Source organism: Saccopteryx leptura, chromosome X (assembly GCF_036850995.1).
Source record: "Saccopteryx leptura isolate mSacLep1 chromosome X, mSacLep1_pri_phased_curated, whole genome shotgun sequence".
In the NCBI taxonomy this organism is placed as follows: domain Eukaryota; kingdom Metazoa; phylum Chordata; class Mammalia; order Chiroptera; family Emballonuridae; genus Saccopteryx; species Saccopteryx leptura.
The window spans coordinates 71584770-71612248 of NC_089516.1; the positions used below are offsets into that span (position 1 = coordinate 71584770).

The window sequence follows — 27479 nt, forward strand, 5'->3', positions numbered from 1 at the left end:
AATAAAAATAATAAAAAAATGTTCACTGATCTCACAACAGCTGAATGAATAGGTAGATTAACCTCTCTTGACAGATGAGAAAACTGAAGTGTAGAAGTATAGAGGCAAATGCTGATAGAAATAAAATCTAGGTAACAGGAGAGAGTTGAAAGGTAAAAGCAAATCAAAATCACAGGAGGAAGAAGGCTTGGGAACACAATAGGAACAGCATCGTCAGGAAAAAATAATGCTTCATCTTGTTAGACTTCAATTTCAACTCAGAGCTCACCATGCCTAGAAGGCAGGCTTTTTTATTGCTACTGTTTTTCAAAGTCTCTCTGCTTTGCTCAAATTTGGTAACTTGGGAATCATTTATTCTTAAGAAACTGGGATCACTTATGGGAGGCATGAACTGAGAATTTTCCATAAAATGTGTGCCCTTATTAAAATGTATCCTATTAATAAAAGAATCCATGGGATAGAGTGTACCTCCTCCAGTGGCCTGGATCAATCCAAAGAAAAACACCTACCTTCTGAAATTTTCACAATGACATACAAATAATCTGTCATTTGGTAGCATTACTTGAATTTAACACTTATGAAAACAAGTGACCTTCCAACTCTTGGGATCCTGTAGGCATTATGCTAAATATTTGGGACTTATTTAGCTTTCAGAGCCACCTTGTATATATGTACTATTAGTATCCTCAGATGCCAGATGAGGAAATTGAGTCACAGCAATGTGAAATCACTTCACTGATATCATAGAGCTACCAAGTGTTAGAAACAGGATTTAACTTGTGCAATTGAATTCAGAGCCTGCTTCTTTAAACCACTTTGTTATATTGTCATTATATGTTCTTTATATGATTCTCATAGTCAGCATGTAGATAAGGCAAATATTATTATGTTTTTCATCCTGCAGATGATAGGGCTGAGGTTTGTAGAAACAGATGTAAGACTTACTCCAGTCCTCTGATACACAATTCTAAATTCTGTCATCTCTCACAAACATGGCGACAGCCTTCTGTTGGCTAGATATTGTATAAATATTATTAGGATACAATGATAAATTAGATCTGGTTTCTGCCCTCAAGAGACATCTTCAAATGTACCTATTCTGAATGTAAAACTTATTACAGGTTTTACATCTGCAACTTTTTCATCATGATCCTGTGCAGTGACTGTCTGACAATGCTGCCTTTTGTTGAGTGAATGAATTAATGTGTAAATTGTATGCACATAAAAAAACATGACCAGCCAATAATAGTACCTAATCTTTTACCTGTTATATGAGCTGCATTACTTTGTTCTGAACACTATTATGGTGGTATTAATTTCTCTGAGGGCCAAATGCCAAGTCTATAAAAGAAGTTCTGGGCACTTGCAATGACCAAGTTATAAGGTACTTGGAATCCAATGATATTGAAGTTTCTGGATCTATAGAAGTGCTTAATCTCCAGAAAAGTAACAGCAAGCATAATAATTTCATGTGACAGTAAATTACGAAAAGGGGACAATATTAATAAATATGCCTAATTACATGTGATTATTGTTCTATTTGCCAGCTCCATGCTCAAATAGAACCTGAGACTAGAAATCAGAGCAGCAGTATCTGCCATAAAAAGGGGGTCTGTATAAAAATAGCTAATCATATTTTGAAAGGTTAAGAGGCCTTAGCATTGGGCACACTCAACCGTTGTTCAGAAAAGAAAGGGGAAGACCAAAAGATAAATGCCCTGTGGACCTTCTTTTTGGTGTAGTGAAAAGAACTGAACTGAGAATTTAAAGTTAAAAGTATTGTTTATTGTTCCAATCTTTATAAATTCAGTGTGAATTTGAACATGTTAACCTCTCTGAGCCTTAGTTGTCCATCTTTATAACAAGGATTTAGTTACACAGGGTGAGGGAAAAGTGGGTTTACAGTTATGAGTATGAGACATAGAGTTTACTCTTGAATTATGTTATTGATTTTCCATTATTTTCCATATGAACAACTGTAAACCTAGTTTTGTTTCACCTTGTACAAATATTAAATGACTCTGATGTCTTCAGCAATGTCAAATGATTCAAGGTGTGATAAAGTGTGGTTCAGCCTCAGGTTGGATTTGAGAGTTGGGAAACCCATGCATTGGAAGTTCTAAGATATTGTGAATGTGTCACAGGGCCCTATGGATTTTTCCAGTGTGGCCACATTGGTTCCTCAAAGCAGACAAGATGATTCTTGTGAATTCAGACAAGAAAGAAGGCATAGCTCAACTTCCCTGGACCTCAGCTTAATATGGGACCCTCATTGAGGGATCAAAGGGTAGAAACAGGAGAAGGACTAAAAGATAGTAGGTTTAGTTTGTTATTTTTTTTTATTTTTGTAAATGATAAACAGGTGTTGACTTTTACTAAATTATTTTTCTACATCTATTGAGATATATTTTTTCTTTCTTTAATCAATGAATGTGGTGAATTTTATTAATTGATTTCCTTACAGCTAATCCACCTTTGTATTCCTGGGGCAAAACCTACTTAGTTATGTTTTTAAATATATATTTGTAGCTGGATTTTTTTGTTTATATTTATGTATACTCTATATTCTATGTTTGTATGATTCACTTTTAATTTTTGTTTCTAGTATTGTCTTTGTCTGGTTTTGGTATAAACCACTTGTAAAATGAACTTAGAAGCATTTAATCTTTTCCCATGCACCAGCATGGTTTAAGAGAAGTTTTCACGTTTTCTAATATATAATAATGAAAATGGAAGACAAAGTTATGATGTACATGACCAAACTTCCTTTTAGTAAGGCTTGGCTCTTACCATCCGTAGCATATGAAAGTGTTGCTATATCCTATTCTTTTGATAGCTTTGAGTATTACCCTATGCTATTGGGCAGCTTTTCCTACTAGAAAGTATGTAATTACATAAAATCAGATGAATCTCTTACGGCTTCCACTTACTGGTCCAAGTTCTGTTATCTTGATATCTCTAAAATAAGTTCCTCCTATATTGGCTATGTCTGAAGAAACCATCATTTTGAGTCATACAGATAAACTTATGTGAGTAGCACCAATACTTCTACTAGAGGAAAGGAAAGGCATAGTGGAGTCATATTTCCTCATGTTGTTCAAAAGTATTTTATATTCTGAAAGTACTTTTATATTTGTATTTCTATTTTTTCTTTTTATGTAATACCTCTTTGAGCTATGCAGGGTATGTACTGCTTACCTATCTAAATCTCAGTCCTCCCAATTTCTATAAAATTAAATAAGCAAGTTGCCTGTAATAATTTGAATAAAAACTAGCAGAACTTGTACTCCCATAAAACAGCTTGCTCTACTACCTTGTAGCTGTGTTTCCAGAGGCCAGAGAGGCAGTTTCCTATACTGTTCAGTCTAAGACTCTAGTATCTTTAATTAAGTTTTTTTCAACACTATTTAAGGATCTACTGACTATAAGGAAAATGTTATTTACATCATTCTTATACATAGAAAACCTGAGGCATAAATCATCACTGGAATATATGATGCTTCATGAAGTTAAGGACTTTTGCTTCCTTTATTCAATGTTGTACTACCAGAACATGACTAGCATATAGTAGGTACTTGATAAATATTTTTCAAATAAATCATAAGAGTAGAACATTGATAGACATAATAGTAGTCAAGAGTTGAAACAGGGAGTTCTTTTCTGGGCAGTAAATTAAGAGTGATTTGGACAAACAGGAAACATATTTACAGTTCTTAAAATATACTTGGTAAAATAAGACACACATTCAGCAATAACTAACTAAAGTAGGCAGTGGTGCTCATCTCCAAGGAAAACAAATTAAAAGACAACAGGAAAAGCTAGCCAGATGTGAGTTTATCTTTGCATTCTGCCACTCAGTGATCCTGTGAATTTGGCAAGATACTTTTCTCTTAAGTAAGCATACTCATCTGTAAAATGGAAATAAGACCACCTACCTAACAGTTATCTTGTGAAGCATAAGCGAGACATTGTATGTCAAGTAATTTAATATTGTGCCTATTATAAGAGATGCTTATTAAAGGATACATATCCTTTCTAATATTAATATACTCAGAGGAGAAAACTGTCACTGGGATTGGGGATTAGGGATGCTTTCATAGAAAAGTCTGTATTTGAGATAAAACCATAAGAAAGAGATAGAATGCACAGTTTTGTCTTCCTCTCCAGTAGATTAAAACTTTCTAAATGTTGAAGACTAACATTGGTCTGCATTCTATATTGCCTTTTTAATAACTAACACACGTCAACTATGACATAAAAATGGAAGTCCAAGGATGGCAAATGTACCTATATGGTGGCAAGATTCTACATTTTATATGACATGTGCAATATTATCTCTAAGTACATTGAAAATTTAAAGTTATATGATGTACTCTGTAGGGTGAAACAATAAAAATATAATTCAAAGAGGAGTATATAAGCTAATAGATTAATTAAAACAATACTAAAAAATATTCAAATAACTCAAAAAGTCAGGAAAAGAGGAACACTGGAACAAAATTAGAAAATACAAAGAGGAAACAAATGATAATATATCAAGTCTAAGTATGACACACTGATAATCATATAAAATATTAATTGATGGAATGAAACACTGAAACACAAAGTCAGATATATGGATAAAAAACAAGAGTTAACTGTACACTGTGTACAAGCACAAGGGATCCGGGAAGGAAAATATATTGTATTTGAAAGGGGCAAGAGTCAGAAATATCTGTTGAATAGTGTTAATAACTTCTATATCTTGTTAACTGGGACTAATGCATTGCTTCTCTCTCCTTAGACTGTGAGCACCCTGAAGATACTGACCAGCAATATTTCCGGTATATACTACTGCAAAGCTATAAACAAGGTTGGCATTGATGAGAGAAGCATACAGTTCTATGTCTCAGGTAAATTCTGAACTGGGGAGGATAAAGCAGACAAGTCAGATCTTCTATGATATGATTAGAGATACATGGAAAATGTATATTTTCTCAACCAGCTCAATGCCAGGCCTGCTAAATTGACTGAGAATCTCTAATTGAAAGCTCATTATTGAGATTAAGGCAGAATTTTGCTGAAATGCAAATATCCTGGAAGAGGCAACATATTAAGGTAGTATTAGACATTAACACCTCAGCAAGAATCTGATTGTTATAATTTTCCTTTGTTTTTAGTTTAATTTATATCCCCAGCTACTTCACACCATGATCTAATTTGCTTCTTTCAATGTCTGGTTAAAATTAAGTTGTAATCATTAATTTAGATGATTGATGATGAGAATAAAATTTGAGGAGTTGATTTCTGAAATTGTGTAGAACTCAAGTAATTTATTATAATTTTATTCCATTTACTTTAATTAATTTATTTGGATGACAATGGTTAACAAGATTATCTATATTTCAAGGGTAGAATTCTATTTTTACATAGTGTATATTCCATTGCATGCCCACCACCAAAAGTCAAATCTTGTGTCACCATACATTTGACCCGTTTTACCCTTTACTACTCCCAACCCCCTTCCCTCTGGTGATCACCATTCTGTTGTCTGTGTCTATAAGGTTTTTTTTCCTTGTTTGTTCATTTGTTGCTTTCAGTTTTATTTCCCACTTACAAGTGAAATCATATGGTTCTTAACTTTTTAAAAATTTATTTTGCTTATTGTTATATTTTGAGTATTCATCCATATTTTAATATTATTATTTTAAGCCTTAGTAATGATACTTTAATCATTATTTAAAACTGAAAGGTTTATAATTTATTATGAATACTTTCAAAAAGTTTGAAACATAGTTAAATAATTTCTTAAGCCAATTACCTAGTCTTTTGTAGGAGGTGAACATATGCTTTAGAATCAAATGAATCTTCCTGGCTTTAAATCTTACATCAACTTTTTTTTTTATTTTAGAAAATTAAATTTAACAGGGTGACATTGATCAACAACAGTACAGATTTTGGGTAAACATCTCCACATCATTTAGCCCTTTGAGTAGTGAGTTTTTTCATGCTTGCTCACCCCCAGGAGTGAGGGGTTTTTTTTTCAAAAAATGAAATTAATTCCAGTTCCAGTTTTATTAATTTACAATCATGTTTGTTTGATAACCAATTTATGGAAACAAGAACATATATTTGCCCTTTTTTTAAGATTTTATTTATTCATTATAGAGAGGGGAGAGAGAGAGAGAGAGAGAGAGAGAGAGAAGGGGGGAGGAGCAGGAAGCATCAACTCCCAAATGTGCCTTGACCAGGCAAGCCCAGGGTTTTGAACCGGCAACCTCAGCGTTTCCAGGTTGATGCTTTATCCACTGCACCACCACAGGTCATGCACATTTGCCTTCTTTTAATGTTGCCTTAAACATTTTTAAAATAAAAAATGTTGTTACAATAGTACTCTGGATGGTCAGGAGGCACAAGGATGTACATAAACATTCATACTACTCAAAGGGTTAAACAGTCAATTATGTTGTATACTCATCACCCAAAGTCAAATCATCTTCTATCACCTTATGTTTGTCCCTCTTTATAACCTTCCCCCAACCCCCTCTCCTCCACATCCCCCTGTAACCACTGCACTCTTATCTATGTCCATGAGTCTCAATTTTGTGTCCCACCTATGGGTGGAATCATAGTTTTTAACTTTTTGTGATTTTCTTATTTCACTCAGTATAATGCTATAAGATCCATCCATGTTGTTGTTAATGGCATTATGCCATCGTTTCTTATGGCTGAGTAGTATTCCATTGTATATATACATCACATCTTCTTTATCCAATTATCTATCGAAGGGCACTTTGGTTGTTTCCATGTCTTGGCTACTGTGAATAATGCTGCGATGAATGGGGGGTAGGAGGGGGAGGTGCATATCTCTTTACATGCCAATATTTTCAAGTTTTGTGAGTATATACCCAGTAGAGGGATTGCTGCATCATATGGTAGGTGTATACTTAATTTTTTGAGGAATCACCATGCTTTCATCCATAATGGTTGTAGTAATTTACATTCCCACTACCAGTGAATGAGGGTTCCTTTTATTCCATGGCCTCTCCAACAGCTGTTATTACCTGTCTTGTTGATAATTGCCAATCTAACAGGTGTGAGGTGGTATCTCCTTGCAGTTTTGATTAGCATTTCTCGAATAGCTAGTGAAGAGCATTTTTTCATATATTTATTGGCCATTTGTATTTCTTCTTGGGAGATATGTCTGTTCATATCCTCTTGCCATTTTTTAATTGGGCTGTTTGCTTATTTGTTGCTGAGCTTTGTGAAATCTTTATATATTTTGGATATTAACCCCTTATCAGAGCTGTTGTTTGCAAATATCATCTTCCATTTAGTTGGCTCTCTGTCTGTTTTGTTGTCAGTTGTTTTTTTTTGCTGTGTGGAAGCTTCTTATTTTGATGTAGTCCCATTCATTTATTTTTACCTTTACTTACCTTGCTTTTGGGGTCATATTAATAAATTGTTCTCTATGGCCAAGGTCCATAGTTTAATACCTATGTTTTCTTCTATGTAATTTATTGTTTCAAGTCTTATATTTAGGTCTTTGATCCATTTTGAATTAATTTTTGTACAAGGTGACAAGCTGTAGTCAAGTTTAATTCTTTTGCATGTGGCTTTCTAATTTTCCCAGCACCATTTGTTGAAGAGGCTTTCTTTTTTTCATTGTGTGTTTTTGGCTCCTTTGTTGAAGATGATTTGCCCATATATATGTGGTTTTATTTCTGGGCTCTCGATTCTGTTCCATTGGTCTGTGTATCTATTTTTCTCCCAATACCATACTATTTTGATTATCATGGACATCAACTTAAAAATCCCCCCCCCACTTTCTCATTGATTGTATAACCTTGAACAATTTGGTTCAGCCTCTGACATTCTATTTTCTTATCAATACAATGGAAATAATGATACCTACTCCAGAGGGTTTGTGTATGAGGATTAAGTGAGACAGTATCTATGAATTAGCTGACACATATCAAGTCTTCATTAGGTAATAACTATTATTCATACTTTCTCCAGCCATGAGCAATAATGAAAGAATATGTGTAGCCTGTATAGTGAAGTACTTGGGAGAATCACAGTAGGAAATCAGTACATATTTATCTATCTGTACCATTATCATATCTTCTTTGCTCCAAAAGACATTAGAGGAGAATATGACAGAGTGAGGCAAAGATGAAATAATAGGAACAGGTAAGGTACCTGGATGGTCAGAATACTTAATCAAATCAAGGTGTTGGTAAGGTTGTTGAATAAGAAATATCTCTGAAATGAACTCTGGGCTTCATGGTTCTTGTTCACTAAATTGTGTTGTATAATGATGATTACAGTGTAGTTTACCATTCAAATAACAAAGGAAAAACAAGTGAAACTTTAGAAATGAAGAGTGGTGAGTAGTAGAACTAAGTTCTCTGGCTGGAACTTTATTAAAGATTTCTGCTTTTTAAAGGCAAGTCCACTCCTAAATTGTCTTTTCTGTCAAATAGGGCTGAGACTCCAGAGAATATAGTAGGATATGACATGGATAGCTTACCTGGACAAGTCAGGTATAAAGAATGATCACAAATTAGGTGTTTTGTTCATTTGAGAGCTTGTAAAACTTCTAGAGGGAAGTTGGGAAACTGACCGCAATGGATAGTTTATTGGCATAAAAAGCTGCTGCCTCTGCGGATAGCTGCTGCAATTCTAGTGACTCATGGCTTTCCCAAAACAAGGGATTTGAAGACATTCTGGAAATATCAGATCCATGAGTGTGTCTTTTATACTGTGAAGATTGATGGAGTCAATAATAATAATAATAATAATAACAATAACAACATCAAACACTTACCATAATAAATAATAATAAAACAGCAGCTACCACCAACATTCATTGAGCACAGTGCCAGACAGTGTGCTATATGCTTTAAATGGCCTAATACAACTAACCTTCACTACCATCTTATTAAGCAGACATTGTTATCATCATTTTAGAGATAATATAACTGAAGTACAGATAAAATACAGCTAGAATGTGGTGGCTGCAGAGTCTATGTTCTTAATGACTTGCTTAAATCTTTGAGTTCACAAAACCACAGAGACAAACCACATCATATAGAGACATTTTACATAACTTCTATTAAAAACAAACAAACAAAAATAAAAACAAATTTTTCTAAGACTGGCACTGTAAAAAAAAACAACTCCTTGATGAGTCAGGCCAAAAGACCTATTGGCCTAGCTTCTGCACAAAGAAATCACATTTCTCTTGAGATATTTATAGCCACCATTGCCACAACTCTAACCCTAAATAAGTTCTGTACTCCTGCTAATATTTAGGTCCAAATATGAAAAAGAGGTAATTTTCTTGATTCTTTGTAGCTCACCTGGATCAAAGCTGAAATATTCAAAATTATTTTATTGAAAGTTTTATAAAACTCAAGAAATATCACCTCCTAGGATGACACCATAAACCTGGACAATCTGGCTTATCTTTAACTCATGATTTTTAGCTTACTTGGAGACAGTTTCTGTGTAGTGGGTAACACTTGATACTTCTATCTCCAGAGAACTTGTTTAGGTCCTTAGATTCCGCAAAGCCTCAAACAAAGGCTCTCTCTTCAGCTTTCTAGCTTATTCAAGTAGTATTCTCTGTGTTTTAGTTTTTATTGAATACTTGGATCCTAAAAAATTATTCCTGGAAATAACATCTTAGCCATCCTTCACCCACATAGACCTCATCAAGATAAACTTCTTAGAATTGATTGGTATATCAAGCTACATTATAATGTTCACACAGAAAAAAAAAACCCACACACATACACACAGAAAAATTCATTTCTTCATAGAACTTGGGTCTGCCTAATTTATGGGAATTATTAGAGAGGATACATGTAGCTAAGAATGAAACATTGAAGCTAATTCATTTAGACTTTCCACAAGCCCTCTATGTAGAAACTTTGAGAATGTTCCACCCTAGATACAATGTAAAAAGAATGAAGTCACAATGGTATTGTAAGAATGATTTATGTAAATGGAAAAAAGAAGACCTTTCCTGGTTGAGGATCTATAAATAATAGCATGTGGTCGGTGATTTGTTCTGAGACAGTTTTTATCTGAAAGAGGTTTCACAGTGATAGTTTCCAAATTTTCTGATAATACTTGGCCTTTTCAGATATGCAAAGCTGAGTCAACAAGGACACACTTTGGGATGATTTCTGGAGTCAGTGGGTCTAGGAACTAGACAGCAGTTAAGCCAGAGAATGGGAGAGACAGGTAAAAGGCAGTTTAAGTACAAACCATCCTGGCTTCTCTTTCCATCTCTTCTTTAAGCCCTGTGAAAAAATAATAATAATAATTCTGACAAGGTAGACCTTGTGCTTCTAGCTTTAGTAGAAGGTAAGTGCTGGAAGATGGAAGGCTGGATTATATCTCATAGTAGGCCTGGGGTCCATAAGTGGACAGATGTTCCCCCCTATCACATATACATAATAATTAGTCATTGAGAATGGAGGTATGAAAGTCAGTAGTTTTTTTTTTTTGTTTTGTTTTTTTTTTACCATTCTTTTTCCTTATCACCAGTTTCTCTCCTTTCCTGGATTATGTATTAGCTTCATGGGAAACAGCTGGAGTGAGCTGAGGAAGGTTCAAGGGAGGATGTCCCAATAGAACAGCATGGGCTCCCATTTTAAGAAAGGCCAAGGAGGAGAAGGCTTCAGCATTCTGAATAAAACAATGTCTACTTTTTATCCCTGGCAGCAAATTGTTTTCCATGACACATATAATTCCTGTACCTGTCCTAGATGCCCAGAAAGAAAGACTGTTTTGTGTCTTATCCTTTATTCTCAGAAAGACATAGATGCACAGAGTAGAATAAACAAATGTGCCGACACTTGGCAATCCTGACTGCCAAATGTCAAACATAAAAAATGGTCCCCAAGGGAGATGGGATTGTTCAAACACCTCACCCTACTCCTCAAACCTCATTACCAATTAATTATGCATCAAATAGATCTAATTTAATTGTAATTTAATTGATCTAAATTTCAGCTTCTTTCTCCATTCTGTTTTCCATGAAAACAGGCTGTTGATTCACTTATCAAGCACTCTTTCCTAGACTTAGAGATTATTATGTTTCCTAATACACTTGCTTTTTCCCTAAGCTGCTCAGAGAAAAAGATTGAAGGACTTTGTTTACATATCAGCCATCTTTGTTACCAATGAATGTCCAAACTAATTTATTCTGGGGAAGAAGGGTGATATTAGGTCATAAGAAAACTCTAGTCCAAGCCCAAAAGAGATTTATAGATGATAAATTATAAAACCAATGATATAGTATTGGCTCTATTGCTAAACCTGGTTGTTTGGCCTTGGAAAATTATTTCCTTTCCCTGGGACTCAATTATTCCATCTATAGTATGAGGGGAAAATATTGGAGATAAACTAATGCAACTGCAATTTCATAACTTAATGATTTTGTGAAAGGTCTTAAGATATAATGTGTGGAATATAGGGAGAGATAGAAAGATAGGCAGGCTGAGAAGGGTAGGAGATGAGAAAGGAAACAATCTCTGTTCTTGGTGTTCCAGACTCTGGATGAAAATATGCTCTTTGTTACTTTGACTTTTTATAAATTATCTCCTTATATAAATATTTTGTCCATTCATTAGCACATTTCTGACATATTTACAGGATATTTCAAAAGGGTTCTATTTCAGATCATTTTGCCTCTCTCTTTTACCTAACCCAACCCTGAGGCAGCTGGACTGTCCCAATTGCTTCAGAAGCAGAAATTAGAGTATATACCAGGAAATTAAGACATTATTATTATTATTATTATTATTATTAATTTTCAACATAGAATGAGTCAGACAAAATCATTTCTTTTCCTACCATTTTCTAAGATCACTTCAGCTACCCACACTAGTTGGCTGCCTTAGCTGAAAAGAGGAAGCTCAGGTGAAGACATAAGGTGTTCTCAGGGCTCTTCCACATGACAGTGACTGTGGTTTGAGGGGAAATTTACTATGTGTACAAGAAAGTTTCCAGGACAAGGTATCCCCACCCTGATCCCAAGCATCCTAGAGCACAGTGTCAACAAGGAAAACCCATGAAAATGTGGTTTTGCAAGCATAATTACAGATATACTACAAGCTCTTTCCTCTGTCCCCATTGTGAGTGGAGCCTGGGGCCATCACAGCTTGGTTTGAAACCAAGTTTCTTTCTTCTGTAAAAAAAAAAAAAAAGAAAAGAAAAGAAAAGAAAAGAAAAATGACTGTTCCAAGCTCACAAGCTTGAATCCCAATGTAACAGAGAGATTTTTACCATTGTCAAGTTGTTTCTTAGCTTGAACAACTACTGAACAGAACAGGACCCTCCTAAGCAGACGGCATGAAAAAATTAATAGGTCATATTCAAAGCCTCTCTGCCAGAGCATATGTCCAAAAGAAGCAGTGGAATGAAGTAGAATCAAACTCCTTGTAATCTGTGTTGCTCAGAATACAAATAAAATAACCCACAAGCATTTTAGGCCCAAGCCAAACAGTGGAAGTGGCCTATGACCTACTTATCTTTTCCAGATAAAATTAAACAGTCTTAAAAACATAGGGACCCAAAATATGAAGAGTGTAGTATGATCTCTAAATGGACTTTCCCAACTCTCTTTTATCCTAAAACTAAGCCCGAATGGCATGACTGGGACTCCTGCCATTTATAACTGAAGTCCCATGAGGATTCTGATTTTCAAGTTAAATAGTACATTTTGAATGACTTTAAGTCTGCCCCAACTAAGGGCTATATTTACATTGAACATTTCGTAATTGTTTTATAATAATTACAATAAAAATCACATGTCTAATAGTGTATTTCTATTCAGTGAACTTGTTTTTAATTTTTTAAAGCCAACATTTATAGGTTGAGATCTGTGCTTTTAAGGAATAAATTGTTTGTTTAAAGAGATTTAGCTGTTACAAACTGATAATTTAAGTTCAACTGACCTTTGTCCCTGCCTTTATCTTGGAGTTGCAGCAGCGCTAAAACAAACACAAGAAAACTAGAATTGAAATTTCATATCAAAGCCCCTCGGCTCTTTCTAGCAAATTTTCAAAGGCTTTAATGCATATGATTTCACTTCTTTCTTATTTGTCACAAAAATCAATGTCATTGTGGTTTCCAGATAGAATTTTTTCCTTTAAAAATAATTTATTCACTTCTGCTTAAAAGTACAGGGAAGGCAGTGCCTGTGACTCTGTTGCTATCCATCTTGTCTGTGCATCCACAGATACCCTTGTACAATACCAGGTTCATCCTGTCCCCAAGTGTTACTCACAATCTAACAGCTGCATGGTATAGTATCTGACCATGTGGAAAGTTTAAACCTGTGTTTTTCACCTTACTTGCGAATGTTAAAACCGAACTAGCTGTTCCAACTGTTGATTTCTTAAAACTCTCATGAGTCGGTCATGGGCAAATTATGCCGTACAGTTCTTAGAGCTATTTAAACTTTAAAAACCCCACTTTTCTTAAACAGCAGTGACTAAGGCTCTCTTTGAGTTCCCAGCCTTCTAAGGCTCAGGGAAGCCTGTGAGTCCCCCTGCATTCTAGGGTGGTAATGGAGGAATATCAGGTCAGGCCAAGCATGAGTAATTAACAGTCAATTTTTTTGAGGCTCAGAACAGGAGTCTATGAGTCTTGAGGCCTTCTGTGTATCAGTCAAATCTCTTCTCTACATACTTTTTTGCTTGTTTTCATAATTTTATGAGCTTCTTCTTCTTCTGGTGACAAATCTTTGCCTTCTCGTTCCTCTTCTTCCAGAGTGGCTGTGACTGTCTGGTAATTCCAGCAACCTCATGAGCCAGGCACCCTAGATAGGCAAGCTTCCATGTAGGCTTCCAACACACAACCTTGAGGGCATCAGGAACCGCCATTCACTTTTTCACAAGGCAGTGGTATCTGATCAAACACCTTGAGGTGGTTCAAGGAAGCCTAATCTCACTTGGATTTTTGAGCCAGAATGCTTCACATGGTCAACCAAAAGATGTGGCTGGGGGCTCAGAAATGGTAAGGGCTGTGGGATGGGTAATGTTCTTCCACTTGGAGAGAAATATCAGGTAATGCTACTTGTTTCTGTGGAAATTGCTAGAAATTTTTAGGTCTTCACAGTGCACAACTACTTCCAGCCCATCAGTACCTACTTGGCCACAGAGGCATTGGCTATCAAGCACCAGGACTGGCCTCCTAGCCACCTGGAAAAGGTCCAATAATTTTTGGTTTGCTCTGTTCTTCTTCTTTTTTTTTTCTTTTTCTTTTTCTTTTTTTCTTTTTTTTTTTTTGTATTTTTCCAAAGTGAGAAGCGGGGAGTGAAGGGAAGTCAGACAAACAGACTTCTGCTTGTGCCTGACCAGGATCCACTCAGCATGTCTACTAGGGGGCGATGCCCAGCCCATCTGGGACATTGCTCTGTTGCAACCAGAGCCATTCTAGCACCTGAAACAGAGGCCATTGAGCTGTCCTCAGCACCCGGACCAACTTTGCTCTCATGGAGCCTTGGATGTGGGAGGGGAAGAGAGAGACAGAGAGAAAAGAGAGAGGGAAGGGTGGAGAAGCAGATGGGAACTTCTCCTGTGTGCCCTGGCCGGTAATTAAACCTGAGTCTTCCAAATGCCAGGCCGATGCTCTACCACTGAGACACCTGGCCAGGGCATTCCTGTGTTTCTTATATGCCTCAGACAGAGAGTTTTCTGGAGAACATTTTACTTTATCCAGAAGCAAAATTCATGGGAGGATATTCCTAGAGAATTAAGGGACAAAGTATTAGAGTGGAGAAAAGCTTTTGTTAATTCTGCCTTCTCAGTGTCCTAGAATTACACACTGCCAGAATCCTAAAGATACTGATAGATCATCTAGTCAAACTTTCCTCTACCTTCTCCTAATGCTTTAACTATAAGTATATCATTTCCACCAAGAAGTTGTTCAACCTCAGCTTTAGTGTCACTGGTGGTACAGAATTATTCCCCTACTTCCCAAGGCAGCCAGTTTCATCTTGAGCCATCTCTATTATAAAGTTTGTCTAAACTTACTTCCTCCCACACTCCAAATCCCACTGAAGTTTCAATAAAGCTTGTCTGCTTACTCTTCCTAGTGACAGAACTTCAAAGCTCTGAAGACAAATATATCCAGGTTTTCAAGCTTGAATTCTTTCATCTGGTCCCAATAAGTCATAGTTTCTAGGGTGAACACCATGTGAGAAAGCAAGTGTTTCATTTGCATGAATCATTGGAAACATCTATATTAGGCTGGGTTGGGGAAAGAAGGAAGTGGCACATCTTCTGAAATGTCAGGCTTCAAACCTATAAATCCATATAATCATATAGAGGAAGGGGAAGAAACTAGAGAGAGGATAGTAGAGGCTCAAATGAAGCCAGCAAAATTGTTCATAACTTTATGTTAGGTTCACTGGTCAAGTCAGCTTCAGTCATGCAGATAACACAGCAACCTTCTTATGTTTCTTCTAAAAAAGCTTTATATATCCATGTCTTAGCTAGTTTAGGCTCTCATAACAAACTACCACAGACTGGATGGATTAAACAATGAGAATTTATTTTTTATAGTTTTTGAGCCAGCGGAAGTCCAAGATCATTGTGATGGATAATGTGGTTACCTGGTGAGAGCTCTCTTTCTGGTTTGCAGATGTTTGACATTTTATTGTGTCCCCATGTGGTGGAGAGAGGAAGCTCTGGTCTCTCTTCCCCTTATAATTATACTAATCCCAACATAAGGGCTTTGTCCTCATGGCCTCATATGACCTTCAAATTACCTCTCAAAGTCCCATCTCCAAATAGCATCATATTGGGTTTTAGGACCTCAACATACAAACTGATGGGGGCACAAAAATTCAATTCATAACAATAAACTATCTCAATCATCCAAGTACTCAGTTCTTTGTTAAATAAGGCATTGTTACTAGCTTCAGAGGCTATAGCTGAAAGACACCTTCAGAATGCAGGGCTTTGTCTTTACCTCAAGATTTCAGACATACATGAGAACTTTTGTTAGGAAACATGACTTAGCCTGACATGGAGCAAGGCTGTTTACTTTTCTGAGATACTCTGACCTTTTGATGCCTGACTTTATAATAGTTTTAAGGCTGGTAACCAGAGTTAAATTAAACTCAACTCCCAAAAGTCAGTCTCTAGGATCCCCATCAATATCTTGTTGTAAACTGCATTATAAAAAAGGTGATTATTAATCATAACATTATAAAACATTTTTCAGTGACTGTTGATTGTTCACAAAGTGCTTTGTAATAGCTGAGAAGGGATTCCTGACCTTAAGCAGTTTTATAATCTAAAGAGTCAAGACAAGCTAATGACAGAGACAAGATGGACAGCCATGAAAAAGACTCAGAGACATTTACAAAAATAAAAATACATCACATGACTGGTAGTTTGCTCAAACTTAATGAAATATAGTAAATTAATATTGTTTTTCTACTTTCCATTAGGTGTCCTCAAGTATCTAACAAACTACCTAATAAGAAAGAGAAACATGGAACTAATACCTCAAAGCATTATGTATATAATTATAGATAGTATTAACTCAGAAAAGGAGAAGTTAGTTTAGGAAGACAACCGAAAAAGCTTCAAAAAGAAAGGGACACAGTTTGATGGATAGGCATTATTCACAAAAACAGAGAGGAATAGCATTTCAAAGGAAGAAGGTGGCATAAGCAAAAGTTATACAGATTGGAATTAACCAATCAACATTCATTCATTCTACTAATGTTTATTGGGTATCTATTACATGATAAGCACTGTGCTCAATGTTAGGGATATAGCACTGACTAAAACTTTTGTGACCTTTGTCCACATAGAGTTTACTTTGTAATTTTGGCAAGAAGCAGAAATAGACATTTTATACTTATGATAAGTGCACGAGAGAGAGAATAGTAAGGTAGAGTGGAGCCTACTTTAGAATGATTGGTCATAATAGACCTGTCTGAGGAAGTAAATTTTTACTTGGCACTGAAATATGACTGAAAACCAATATAATATGTTTGTGGAACATGTTGAATAGTTGAGCATGTAAAAACAAGATTTGTGGAGAAGCTGGATGACATAGCTGGTAGGGAAGAGCGTAACTTAGAAGGGCTTACTTTAAATAAGTAAGGGAGAAATATAAACTTTATTTGGAGGCAATGGGGAGTCATTGAGAGCTTTGGATATTAATTTTTTTTTTACAGAGGCAGAGATAGACAGGGACAGACAGACAGGAATGGAGAGAGATGAGAAGCATCAATCATTAGTTTTTCGTTGCATGTTGCGACTTCTTAGTTGTTCATTGATTGCTTTCTCATATGTGCCTTGACTGTGGGCCTTCAGCAGACCGAGTAACCCCTTGCTGGAGCTAGCGACCTTGGGTCCAAGCTGGTGAGCTTTTTGCTCAAGCCAGATGAACCCGTGCTCAAGCTGGCGACCTCGGGGTCTCGAATCTGGGTTCTTCTGCATCCCAGTCCGATGCTCTATCCACTGTGCCACCACCTGGTCAGGCTGGATATTAATTTTGATCAAAGTTATTGTTCAGGAGGATGAGTGAGGTGGCCTGTGGAGATTGTTTGGAGTGTGGTGAAACTGAGGGAGAGCAACCTAATTAGGAAAGCATTTAATTGGTCAGGCATGAGGTAATGACTGCCCACACTGGGATAGCTGCACAGTGGAGACTGAGAGGAAGGGTGAAAGGAAAGCTGTGGTCAAGGGACAATTAATAGGACTTAGCAACTAATGGGAGGTTGGCTGTGGAAGGTGAGGGTGAGTGAAGAATCAAAGATAATACTGAAGTTTTAATTTTTGGTTATAGGAAATAGATGTCTTCCACTACAGAAAAATTTAAAGAAAGAGTTGGTCTGAGGGGAGTAAAATCAAAGAAATATTTTTGGTTATTAAATTGTTGACAAGCTTGTGGAATCCCCAGGTGGAAATGTCCAGTAGACAAATGGTAATGTGTCCTAAGAGTAGCTACAGAGAACAAAACTATCTCTAAATTCAGAATGTGCTTATGGAAATAAGTAAATAAATAAATAAAGTGAGGGGTTGCAATTATTCTAAAATAAGCAATCACTTACACATGCCTGAATATGGGCCTTCTGCATCAACAACTTGATGTTAGTGTTTAGGGATATGAGGGCTCACCACTGAGTAAATTATATAACAAGGGCCCAGAATTTGAAAGCTGATAACTCATCTGTTTAGCTTGCCATATTCTTCAATCAAGAACATAACTACTGTGCTTAATCAAGAGGTAGACCTTATCAAATTTATTGGGGTTACATGGGTTAATTAAATAGGTTAAAGTATACAATTCTATAATACAACATCTGTATATAGTATAGTGTGTTTACCACCCATAGACTAGTCTCTTTCCATCACCATTTATCCCTCCTTTACACTTTTCTACCTCTCCCACCCTCCAAAATATATTTTAAAAAATGGTGAACCTATAGTGATACAAGAGATGTTATATAAAAGACATTAAGAAATTGCCTGACCTGTGGTGGTGTTAGTGGATAAAGCATTGACCTGGAATTCTGAGGTTGCCAGTTCAAAACCTTGGGCTTGCCCTATCAAGGCACAGATGTGAAGCAACTACTGTGAGTTGATGCTTCCCACTTCTCCCCTTTCTTTCTCTCTCGCTCTCTCTCTCTAAAAAATAAATGAATAAAAGGACATTAAGAAAATATTTATTTTATAAAAATGATTTTGTGAGCCTTAATATAAATTAATATATTAAAAACAAGTAGACTTTATTGAGATAAATATTGGTAGAGAAAACATTGAGCAAACTTTGGGGTGCTGGGAGCAAGTAGGCCACAGCCACAATAAATGATAATACAATGCTATGACAAGTAGAATGTTTTAATCATTTCATTCTTATTTCAAAGCTTTGACTTCAGAAATGTCTCCTATTATTTATGACCCCCAACAGACAACCCACATACAAAACCAATGGACTAATACCTCTAGGCCTGGATCAGTACCACTGGTTGTTTTTATTCAACAGCTAATCTCCCCAGATTTTTTGTAACCATTTTTATTTAAAATAAAATTTGTGCAAAGTGGTGTATGTTTGTGTATGTAATGTTCAGATATGAAAATTGATGTATCTCTTGGGGGTGAGAACATTGGTATGGTAGTCAATTCTTTCTTTATAATTTATAATAATTTTGTTTGAAAAAAGGATTAAAAGTATTTCAGCATGCCATCATTCAGGCCAGTCTAGGTATCCAAAGTTTTATTTTGACAAAGTTGTCTATTTTATTTTCAAGTCACATCTGTGGTAAACTATTCAGTGTTACAATTTGGCTTACAGCAGTTGTGCTACCTTTTTATCTAGGAGAATTTGCGTTTAAATGTTATTTTCCTGTAGACAGTATGTTTTAATCCACCAACAAACATGTGTAGTGTTCATTCTCAACTGAGAACTTAACTATAGAGGGTCACTATAAAATGACAAAAATGCAAACCCAAATCAGTAGACCTGGTGTACCAGTTTTGTTTCTGTCATTTATTGGGTCTGTGTTCTTTCTTGATCTCCGAAATGAATTTGGTGATATTATTTGTCTTAGTTTTCTTTTAAAGATTGACGTGAAATTTGCTGTGAAGGTTTGTAAGTTGGACAATAAGTATGTTATTCATCTATAACGGCAAACTCTCAGATTCTAATAATCTGGTGATAATGTTGGAGTGGGGAATCATTTTGCCTAATCACATCATATCAGTTGAGAAACTTAATTGCCTACCTTCTTCATAATAGGTGACTTATATGAAAATATTTTCAAAGCTCTGTTCATACCTACTTGGGGACTAATTCAGAACTGTTTTCAGCTAAAAGTGACATGTGCCTTTGTTGGCATTTAGAATGAAACTCAGATGACACTGAAAACTTAAGGAAGTTGGGCCTTTGCTACTGGACACTAATCCTTGCTGGAGTATGTTTTGTTTCAACAACTTGACTTTCAGGAAAAAGGACAAAGCATGCTGTTATATGACTGTTTCTATGGCCTAGTTATATTCACAGTGACATTTATTCACCCTCACAGATGTGGCTGGCTTCATGGAGGCAGAACCCTTGGTCTCAATGATTGAGGGCTATGATGCTCGTCTCAAATGCAAGGCAGCTAAATATATCTACACTGAGCTCGCTTGGTTCAACCCACTTGGAGAGAAGATTCCTGTTATATACACAGAAAGCTTAAAAAATAACTACTCCATTTCATTGACGCTGGTGATTAAGAATGTGACTCAAAAGGATAAAGGACAGTACACGTGCAAGGCTTGGACCCCGAGGAACATCACCAAAATGATGCAACACGATACTCAGCTCTTAATTAGAGGTAGAATTGAAGGGACTTATGCATGACTTCTTAGCATTTGAGACAACTGCTGGGTGGGTCATGGAACCAGAATAGGGGTTTTGCTTCTGTACTACTTATAGAGTAGCCCATTCAATCTTTTGTTTCCTGGAGCCTCTTGGAGAAGTTTCAAGGAAGGGAGAGCTAATAAATTGTATACTCTGTCAAACAGATGATAGAACAAATTGGGAATGAAACCTTTTGGTCCTTCTAATACTAAAACTTTTCCACAACCACTTTTATTGCTTGAGATAGCTAAAAATGACCTTACTAAGTGTGAGGATTAAGGAGTAACTTGAAGAATACAAAATGCAAACCAGCACATACTTTATCTACACAGTATATTTGAATCCCTTTCCATCCTAAAAATGGTAACACTTAACCATCTAAATGTCTGATTAAACATGAGGGCTGAGACAGATATTAAATGTAATATTTATGTCACCCCACCTCAAAATATTTTCTTCTTTTATCCTGGTCTCTACAGAAAGAGTTGCTCCATTCATTATTGAGAATCTTACCAATATTGAGGTCAATAGCAGTGGCAAGATTTTGCTGGATTGCAAAGTGAGTGGAACACCATGGCCTAATATCCGCTGGTTGAAAAATGGAGTTCCTGTCATCCCGGCTTCAGGTGAGTCTGAAGATCTTATGTAATTGTCTCTAATCAAGAGGGTCTAAGTTGGTGCATTTCTTTAGAAATTACATGACTTTAAAACTGTTTCAAGATTGATTTAATTAGTCGGGCGCTTCACATATTTTAAGGTTGGATATCAGCACAAACAAATCACATACTAATGGGAGGCATTGTTGATGCAGGAATCTTCTTTGAGAACAACCACCTTATTATTGAGCGAGCCAAAAAAGAAGATGAGGGTTTATATCTGTGCAAAGCAACCAATGAGTTGGGGGAAGTCAGCACAGCAGCTCTTATCACTGTGGAAGGTAAGTTGGAAATTAATAGCTACAATGATAATAGTGATGGATCTAAAAAAATAATAAAGAAAATGCATTTGGTGATGGGAATACAATGTAGAAGAACAATACAGAAGTCAAGCATGGGTGTGCACTTAAAATATCTACTTTCAGTGGGAAGGTATATGGAATAGTATGATTTAGAAAACCTGAATTCATAATCCCATACTTGTTGTTAACTTGAGGGGAACTTGCAAAAGTCATTTGGCCTTTCTGTGTCTCAGATTTCTCTTTTTTGAAATGAAAATAACACCAGCAATACTCTATCTTTTAGAGGTGATACAAATGAAGGCCAAGATATGGCAATGCTTTAGAAAATATATAATGTCAAAGGAGATTACCCCCTTGGGTTGGTTGTAAAATACTGGATAGCATTTGGAAATATAAAGTTAGACGTTTGATCACTTTTCATTGTAAATATGAAGCCCAAGCAAAGTAAGACACTGAAGGTTACGGCAAGGTATTTTAACTCCAATGCCCTAAAGTTATTATGAAGAATATTTAACTCAGGGGTCCCCAAACTACAGCCCGTGGCCACATGCGGCCCCCTGAGGCCATTTATCCGGCCCCCGCCGCACTTCCCGAAGGGGCACCTCTTTCATTGGTGGTCAGTGAGAGGAGCATAGTTCCCATTGAAATACTGGTCAGTTTGTTGATTTAAATTTACTTGTTCTTTATTTTAAATATTGTATTTGTTCCCGTTGTTGTTTTTTTTTACTTTAAAATAAGATGTGTGCAGTGTGCATAGGGATTTGTTCATAGTTTTTTTTATAGTCCGGCCCTCCAATGGTCTGAGGGACAGTGAACTGGCCCCCTGTGTAAAAAGTTTGGGGACCCCTGATTTAACTGTTAAGGGCAAAGCTGTATCTGTTCAAAGAAACACGATGGATTGAAATAACCATCTCGGCATCCCTAAAGCCTTTTACACATTCAGCTATACTCTTCTAGGGCATATAAGGAAAATCACATGAGCTGGTTTAACAATCTGGCCTCCTAGTGGTCTGAGATCATCCATAGAGTCTAAAGTATGGGAAACAGAAAACTGATAATAATAAGATAGTTAAAATAAGTAATATGCTATATACTGTGCTATCTCTACTTCTCATATCATTTAATAGTCTAGATCAGTGGTCCCTAAACCCCAGGCCGCAATCCGGTACTGGTCCGTGGGCCATTTGGTACTGGTCCACAGAGAAAGAATAAATAACTTACATTATTTCCGTTTTATTTATATTTAAGTCTAAATGATGTTTTATTTTTTTTAAATGACCAGATTCCTTCTGTTACATCCATCTAAGACTCACTCTTGACACTTGTCTCGGTTATGTGATACATTTATCCATCCCACCCTAAAGGCTGGTCCGTGAAAATATTTTCTGGCGTTAAACTGGGCTGTGGCCCAAAAATGGTTGGGGACTACTGGCTAGATAACCATATGTAATAAATATTTATTATTCTCAGTATTAGATGGGGAAACTGAGGCCCAAAGAGGTTAGTAACTTGCCCAAGGTCATGCAGCTGGTAAGTGCTAGAGCCAGGATTTGAATTTAGGCAATCTGATTCCATACCTCATACCTATTTTGGCTTTGTCCTTGAAAGCCAGCTAATTAAGCAGAGCATAACTTTAAATGTCTCATCTTGACTTTCTGCCTGAGCATTATATATATGTTCAGCTCATTTTTTTGAGTCATCTAATATAATTACAAGGGATATTTTTCTCCAAGTCATGGAAGGCAATGCCCACGATGTATAAAAATTTCACACATGCACATATACAATTTGGCAATTGGTGACTTGCCCTTTAAAAATGAAATGTGCCTTGTAAAAGATAGTTATTTTCTTTTTTCCTCTCAGTCACTGCCATAAAATAATTCATTTTTATTTTAATAAATTCTGTCCTTGATGTTTTTACAGGCTCTGAAGAAGACAAATCTAATATTGAAGTCATCATTCTTGTTTGCACTGGCCTTGCAGCTACCCTTTTCTGGCTTCTTCTAACCCTGGTCATTCGCAAACTCCAAAAGGTAGGGGAGAAAAAAGTACATTTGGGGCTTGTGGCTGGCTCATGTGCAGTTTGGATGGTTTTAAGACTGAACCTGGCATACTTTTTGTCTCAGATCAGACTCTTGGTAGATGGAACTCTTTATTTAGGCAATGGAGAGAAACTGTGTGCAAGCAGTGTGTGTGTGTGTGTGCATGTGTGTATGTGTGTGTGTGTGTGTGTGTGTGAGAGAGAGAGAGAGAGAGAGAGAGAGAGAGAGAGATTGAGATTGGGGACTAAAAATGTAATGGTTTTTTTATTTCATGCCTCCTAAAACATTGGGAAATGATGGAAGAACACATCTATTCAATCAGATCCCCATATCCAATATTTAAATTTTTATTTTTAATTACAGTTTACATTTAATATTATTTTATATTAGTTTCAGGTGTATAGCATAGTAGGTATACAATCCTATACTTTACAAAGTGATTGCCCTAATATGTCCAATACCTACCTGATGCCATACATAGTTATCGTAATATTATCGACTGTGTTCCCTATGCTGTACTTTACATCCCTGTGATTATTTTGTGACTACCCATTTGTACTTCTTAATCTCTTTACTTCTTTCACCCAGTTTCCTGACATCCCTTTCCTCTGGCAACCATCAGTCTGCTTTCTGTGTCTATGAGTCTGTTTCAAATTTGTTTATTTATTTTGTTCTTTAGATTCCACATATAAGTGAAATCATATGATACTTTTCTTTCTCTGTCTGACTTATTTCACTTGACATAATAGCCTCTAAGTTTATCCATGCTGTTGCAAATGATAAGATTTCACTTTTTTTTATGTCTGAGTAATAGTCCTTTGTATATATGCAGCACAACTTGTTAATCTATTGATGGGCCCATTTCCAATTTTAAGTTAGCACACCTGCTACTGCCAAGAATCATTTTTAGGGCATTGTAATGTATCAGCTAGTTTGGAGTTTAATATTCATACTTATAACTATATAACTATATAAATTTTATATCTACTAATGTGCTATATTTTCATAGAATGTGGATTGACATATAATTGCTAGAGCTAAAGCTCTATTAAGTGATAAATTGGCTTTTATTTGTTTTGTTTCCAAGGCTATTTATTCATATTGTTTACATGTTGTGAACTTCATTTTGTAAAAGCTAAACTATTAAGAGAAAAATTAAAATGTCAATTTAGGCAAAATATCCTTTTGCTGAGTACATGGCCTTTTATTTCCAACCTCTATCTCCATTCTATATGCATCTTTTCATCAGGATTTTGACAAAAGAAAAGCAGAGTACACAGGTAACTGGCAGAAACACAAGGTTAGACCTGACTTACAAACTGTGTCAAGAGCTCTTCCAGGTCAAGCTAATGGACAGCTGTGGTAGAGCTCCAAGATTTCTGGTAGTTAAGCCACTAGGGATATATCTTAGCCACAAGCTAGCCTGCTGTCACTCATCCTTTTCTTTCTTTAGACTGCAGGGATTCAGATTTCTTTTCTCAAGGGATGTACCTATCTTACCCTATTTTACAGAATCCTCTCAAGGCTAACTACAGAGTTGGCTAATCTTACTGGTTTCCCTTTTCTTGCTAACATTGAACACAAGAACAAGACCTTTTTATTTAAAGGGTTTTAATGTTATCAGAAAAAATAAATAAGATGAACAAAAATTAATGCAGGTATGTGAGAAGAGATTGACAAAACTTCCTGAATTTTATTAAAGTTCTCCCAGATATTAGCTTTAGTCTGGGATCTTTTATTTCACATATCTTTTGAATTTTCTCCTTTATTAATAGAGGTAAAAATAACAACTCTTCTCCCTTCACAAGAACGTCTCTATGCTTTTCTTTTGTCAAAATCCTGATGAAAGGATGAATATAGAATGGAGATAGAGGTTGGAAATAAAAGGCCATGTCTTAGACTCAAGTTGTTCATTTAAATCTCAGGGAGAGTCTAGATAGATGATATTCACCCTGATTGCAGGAAATGTGGCTTGAGTCCATGATTTCCCATTTGGTCTCCACACTGCAGTTTGAGGTAGAGTCACCTACTCTTCTCTGATTCCCTTAATCACAAGTTAAGTAGATGTTTGTTGTGGGCCAAGTTCAGTAGGGGTTGAGGCCCTGGTCAACGCTGGAGTCAAAGTCATAATCCCAGCACACACATATTTTTTTCTCTGTTGCTGACTTAATGTGTGACTTTCAGCAAGTTTTTTTTAAGCCTCTGATAATTTCTTTCTCCATCTTCCATCTGTGAAGTGAGGTGATTGAACTAGAACAGTGTTTTCAAACATATTTTTATGCAAAGACCATCAATGAAAAATACATTTTCTGTCATAATCCAGTATAACTTGAATGCAGAGTTTTATTAAAAATTCCTTGTGTAGATATAACACAGCTTTTTTTTTTATCTACTCATATACTGATAGGCCATGTCTTTTCATTTTATTGATGGCTGCCTTTGCTGTACAAAAATGTTTTAGTTCGATGTCCATCCCATTTGTTTGTTTTTCCTTGAACTTGAATGTTTAAATCTTTCTTCAAGTTTGTGACAGTCTCAGCTATTCATTTTTAAAATAAACTTTCTGCTCCTTTTCCCTTGCTTCTTCTGGAATTGCAATAATTCTGATATTTGTTTGCTTGCTGATCCCTCAGATCAGTGTTTTTCAACTGCCAGTCTGTGGATCGGTGTTGGTCTGCCAGAAAGTTCATGTCGGTCTGCAAAAGAGTTATCTGCTCTTTTTTACTCTTTTTCTTGTTGTTGTTTTTCTCTGAGGGATGGGTTATTTCAAAGGTTCTATCTTTTACACCATTAATTATGTCTTTCTTTTTGTATATTCTGATGATGATGCTTCCTATTGCATTTTTCATTTTATTCATTGAATACCTCAGATCCAGAATTTCTCTTATTATGATTGGTTCTTTTTAATGATTTTGATCTCTTCATTAAATTATTTGTTTTGTTCATGCATTCGTTTCCTGATATTGAACTCTCTTTTGTGTTTTTTTGTACCTCATTGAGTTATCTCAAAACAGCTAATTTAAATTCTTTACTGGCACAATCACGGAATTCTCAGTTGTTGACATTGTTTACTAGAAGATTATTAAGATTTTTGATGATGTCATGTTTCCTTAACTTTTATGTTCCTTGGAGTTTTGTATTGACTTTACATTTGAAGTAACATTCAACTCCTGCAATCTTTACTCATTGCTTTCAGTTGGAAGACACTTTTCTATGGTCCTGCTTATATCTGGAGCTTCACTGATCTTATAAAAATAAACTTTTCTCATGCTTTTTTCTTCTCTTATCATAGAATTCCTAAGCTTGTATTTTTTTCCCTTGATCTTATAATTTACAAGTCTGGCTGCTGAAAACATCTTTTGTTTTCCTGAAGGCAGCACTTCAGCTCAAGTTTGTGGTTTCTCACTTGACCACAGGTCTTAGCTTATTTTCTGCACACATTTCCTGTCTACTGGACCTTGCTCTTGTCACTGTATTTGGGAACATGCATAAGGGAATGGCTAAAGTGTGAGAAGAGGTGTGAGTTGAACACGTGGGGCATTGGAAGTGCTCACAAGTTAGGTTGGTTGGGCCCTCTAGTGAATATTCCCAAAATCCCTTGGGTGAGGGCTTCTTGCTAGAGCCATTTTACATTTATCACTAAAAGGTTTGATCCATTTAAAGTTCACGTAATTACTGACATCAAAGCACTTACTTCTGCCAGTTACTATTTGTTTCTCTATATTACATCTTTTTTGTTTCTCAGGTTTTCCTTTATTTTGTAATTGATTTTTTTCTAGTGTCGCAGATGTTGTGCCTTGTCACTGGCTCTTATGGCCAATACTTTTGCCTATAAATTCTTTGGGATAAAGCTGCCTGGGAAGCAAACCTTTTCCTGTTTATTTTGATAAAATCAAAGGTAGCTTTTGCACTGGTCTTTGAGGGATTTGCCAGGCATATTGAGACCTACAACTACAATATTTTTAGAACAAGTTTCATACTGTTTGTTCCCTCTGGTACTAGCAACATGCACTAAAAGTGCTACTACCATCTTTAGGTCTGCTCTCAATATGGAGTGTAAAGGATGCAAAGCAGGCAATTTTAAATGTCATTGAACTCTATTGTCACAA

The 27479-nt window shown here is 36.0% G+C and overlaps 1 protein-coding gene and 1 pseudogene across 4 annotated transcripts in view; one reads left to right on the forward strand and one right to left on the reverse strand.

Moving 5' to 3' along the window:
* The window catches only part of LOC136386101 (vascular endothelial growth factor receptor kdr-like), a 276217-nt gene that overhangs the window by 162915 nt on the left and 85823 nt on the right, over positions 1 to 27479 (forward strand). For all 4 annotated transcript variants that reach the window (XM_066357427.1, XM_066357429.1, XM_066357428.1 and 1 more), the window contains exons 12-16: positions 4784 to 4892; positions 20051 to 20344; positions 20850 to 20996; positions 21182 to 21307; positions 23252 to 23361. In XM_066357427.1, the coding sequence (XP_066213524.1) occupies positions 4784 to 4892; positions 20051 to 20344; positions 20850 to 20996; positions 21182 to 21307; positions 23252 to 23361 (786 nt within the window). The remainder of the gene's footprint in view (positions 1 to 4783; positions 4893 to 20050; positions 20345 to 20849; positions 20997 to 21181; positions 21308 to 23251; positions 23362 to 27479) is intronic.
* LOC136385976 (large ribosomal subunit protein uL13 pseudogene) lies at positions 13626 to 14402 on the reverse strand (annotated as a pseudogene).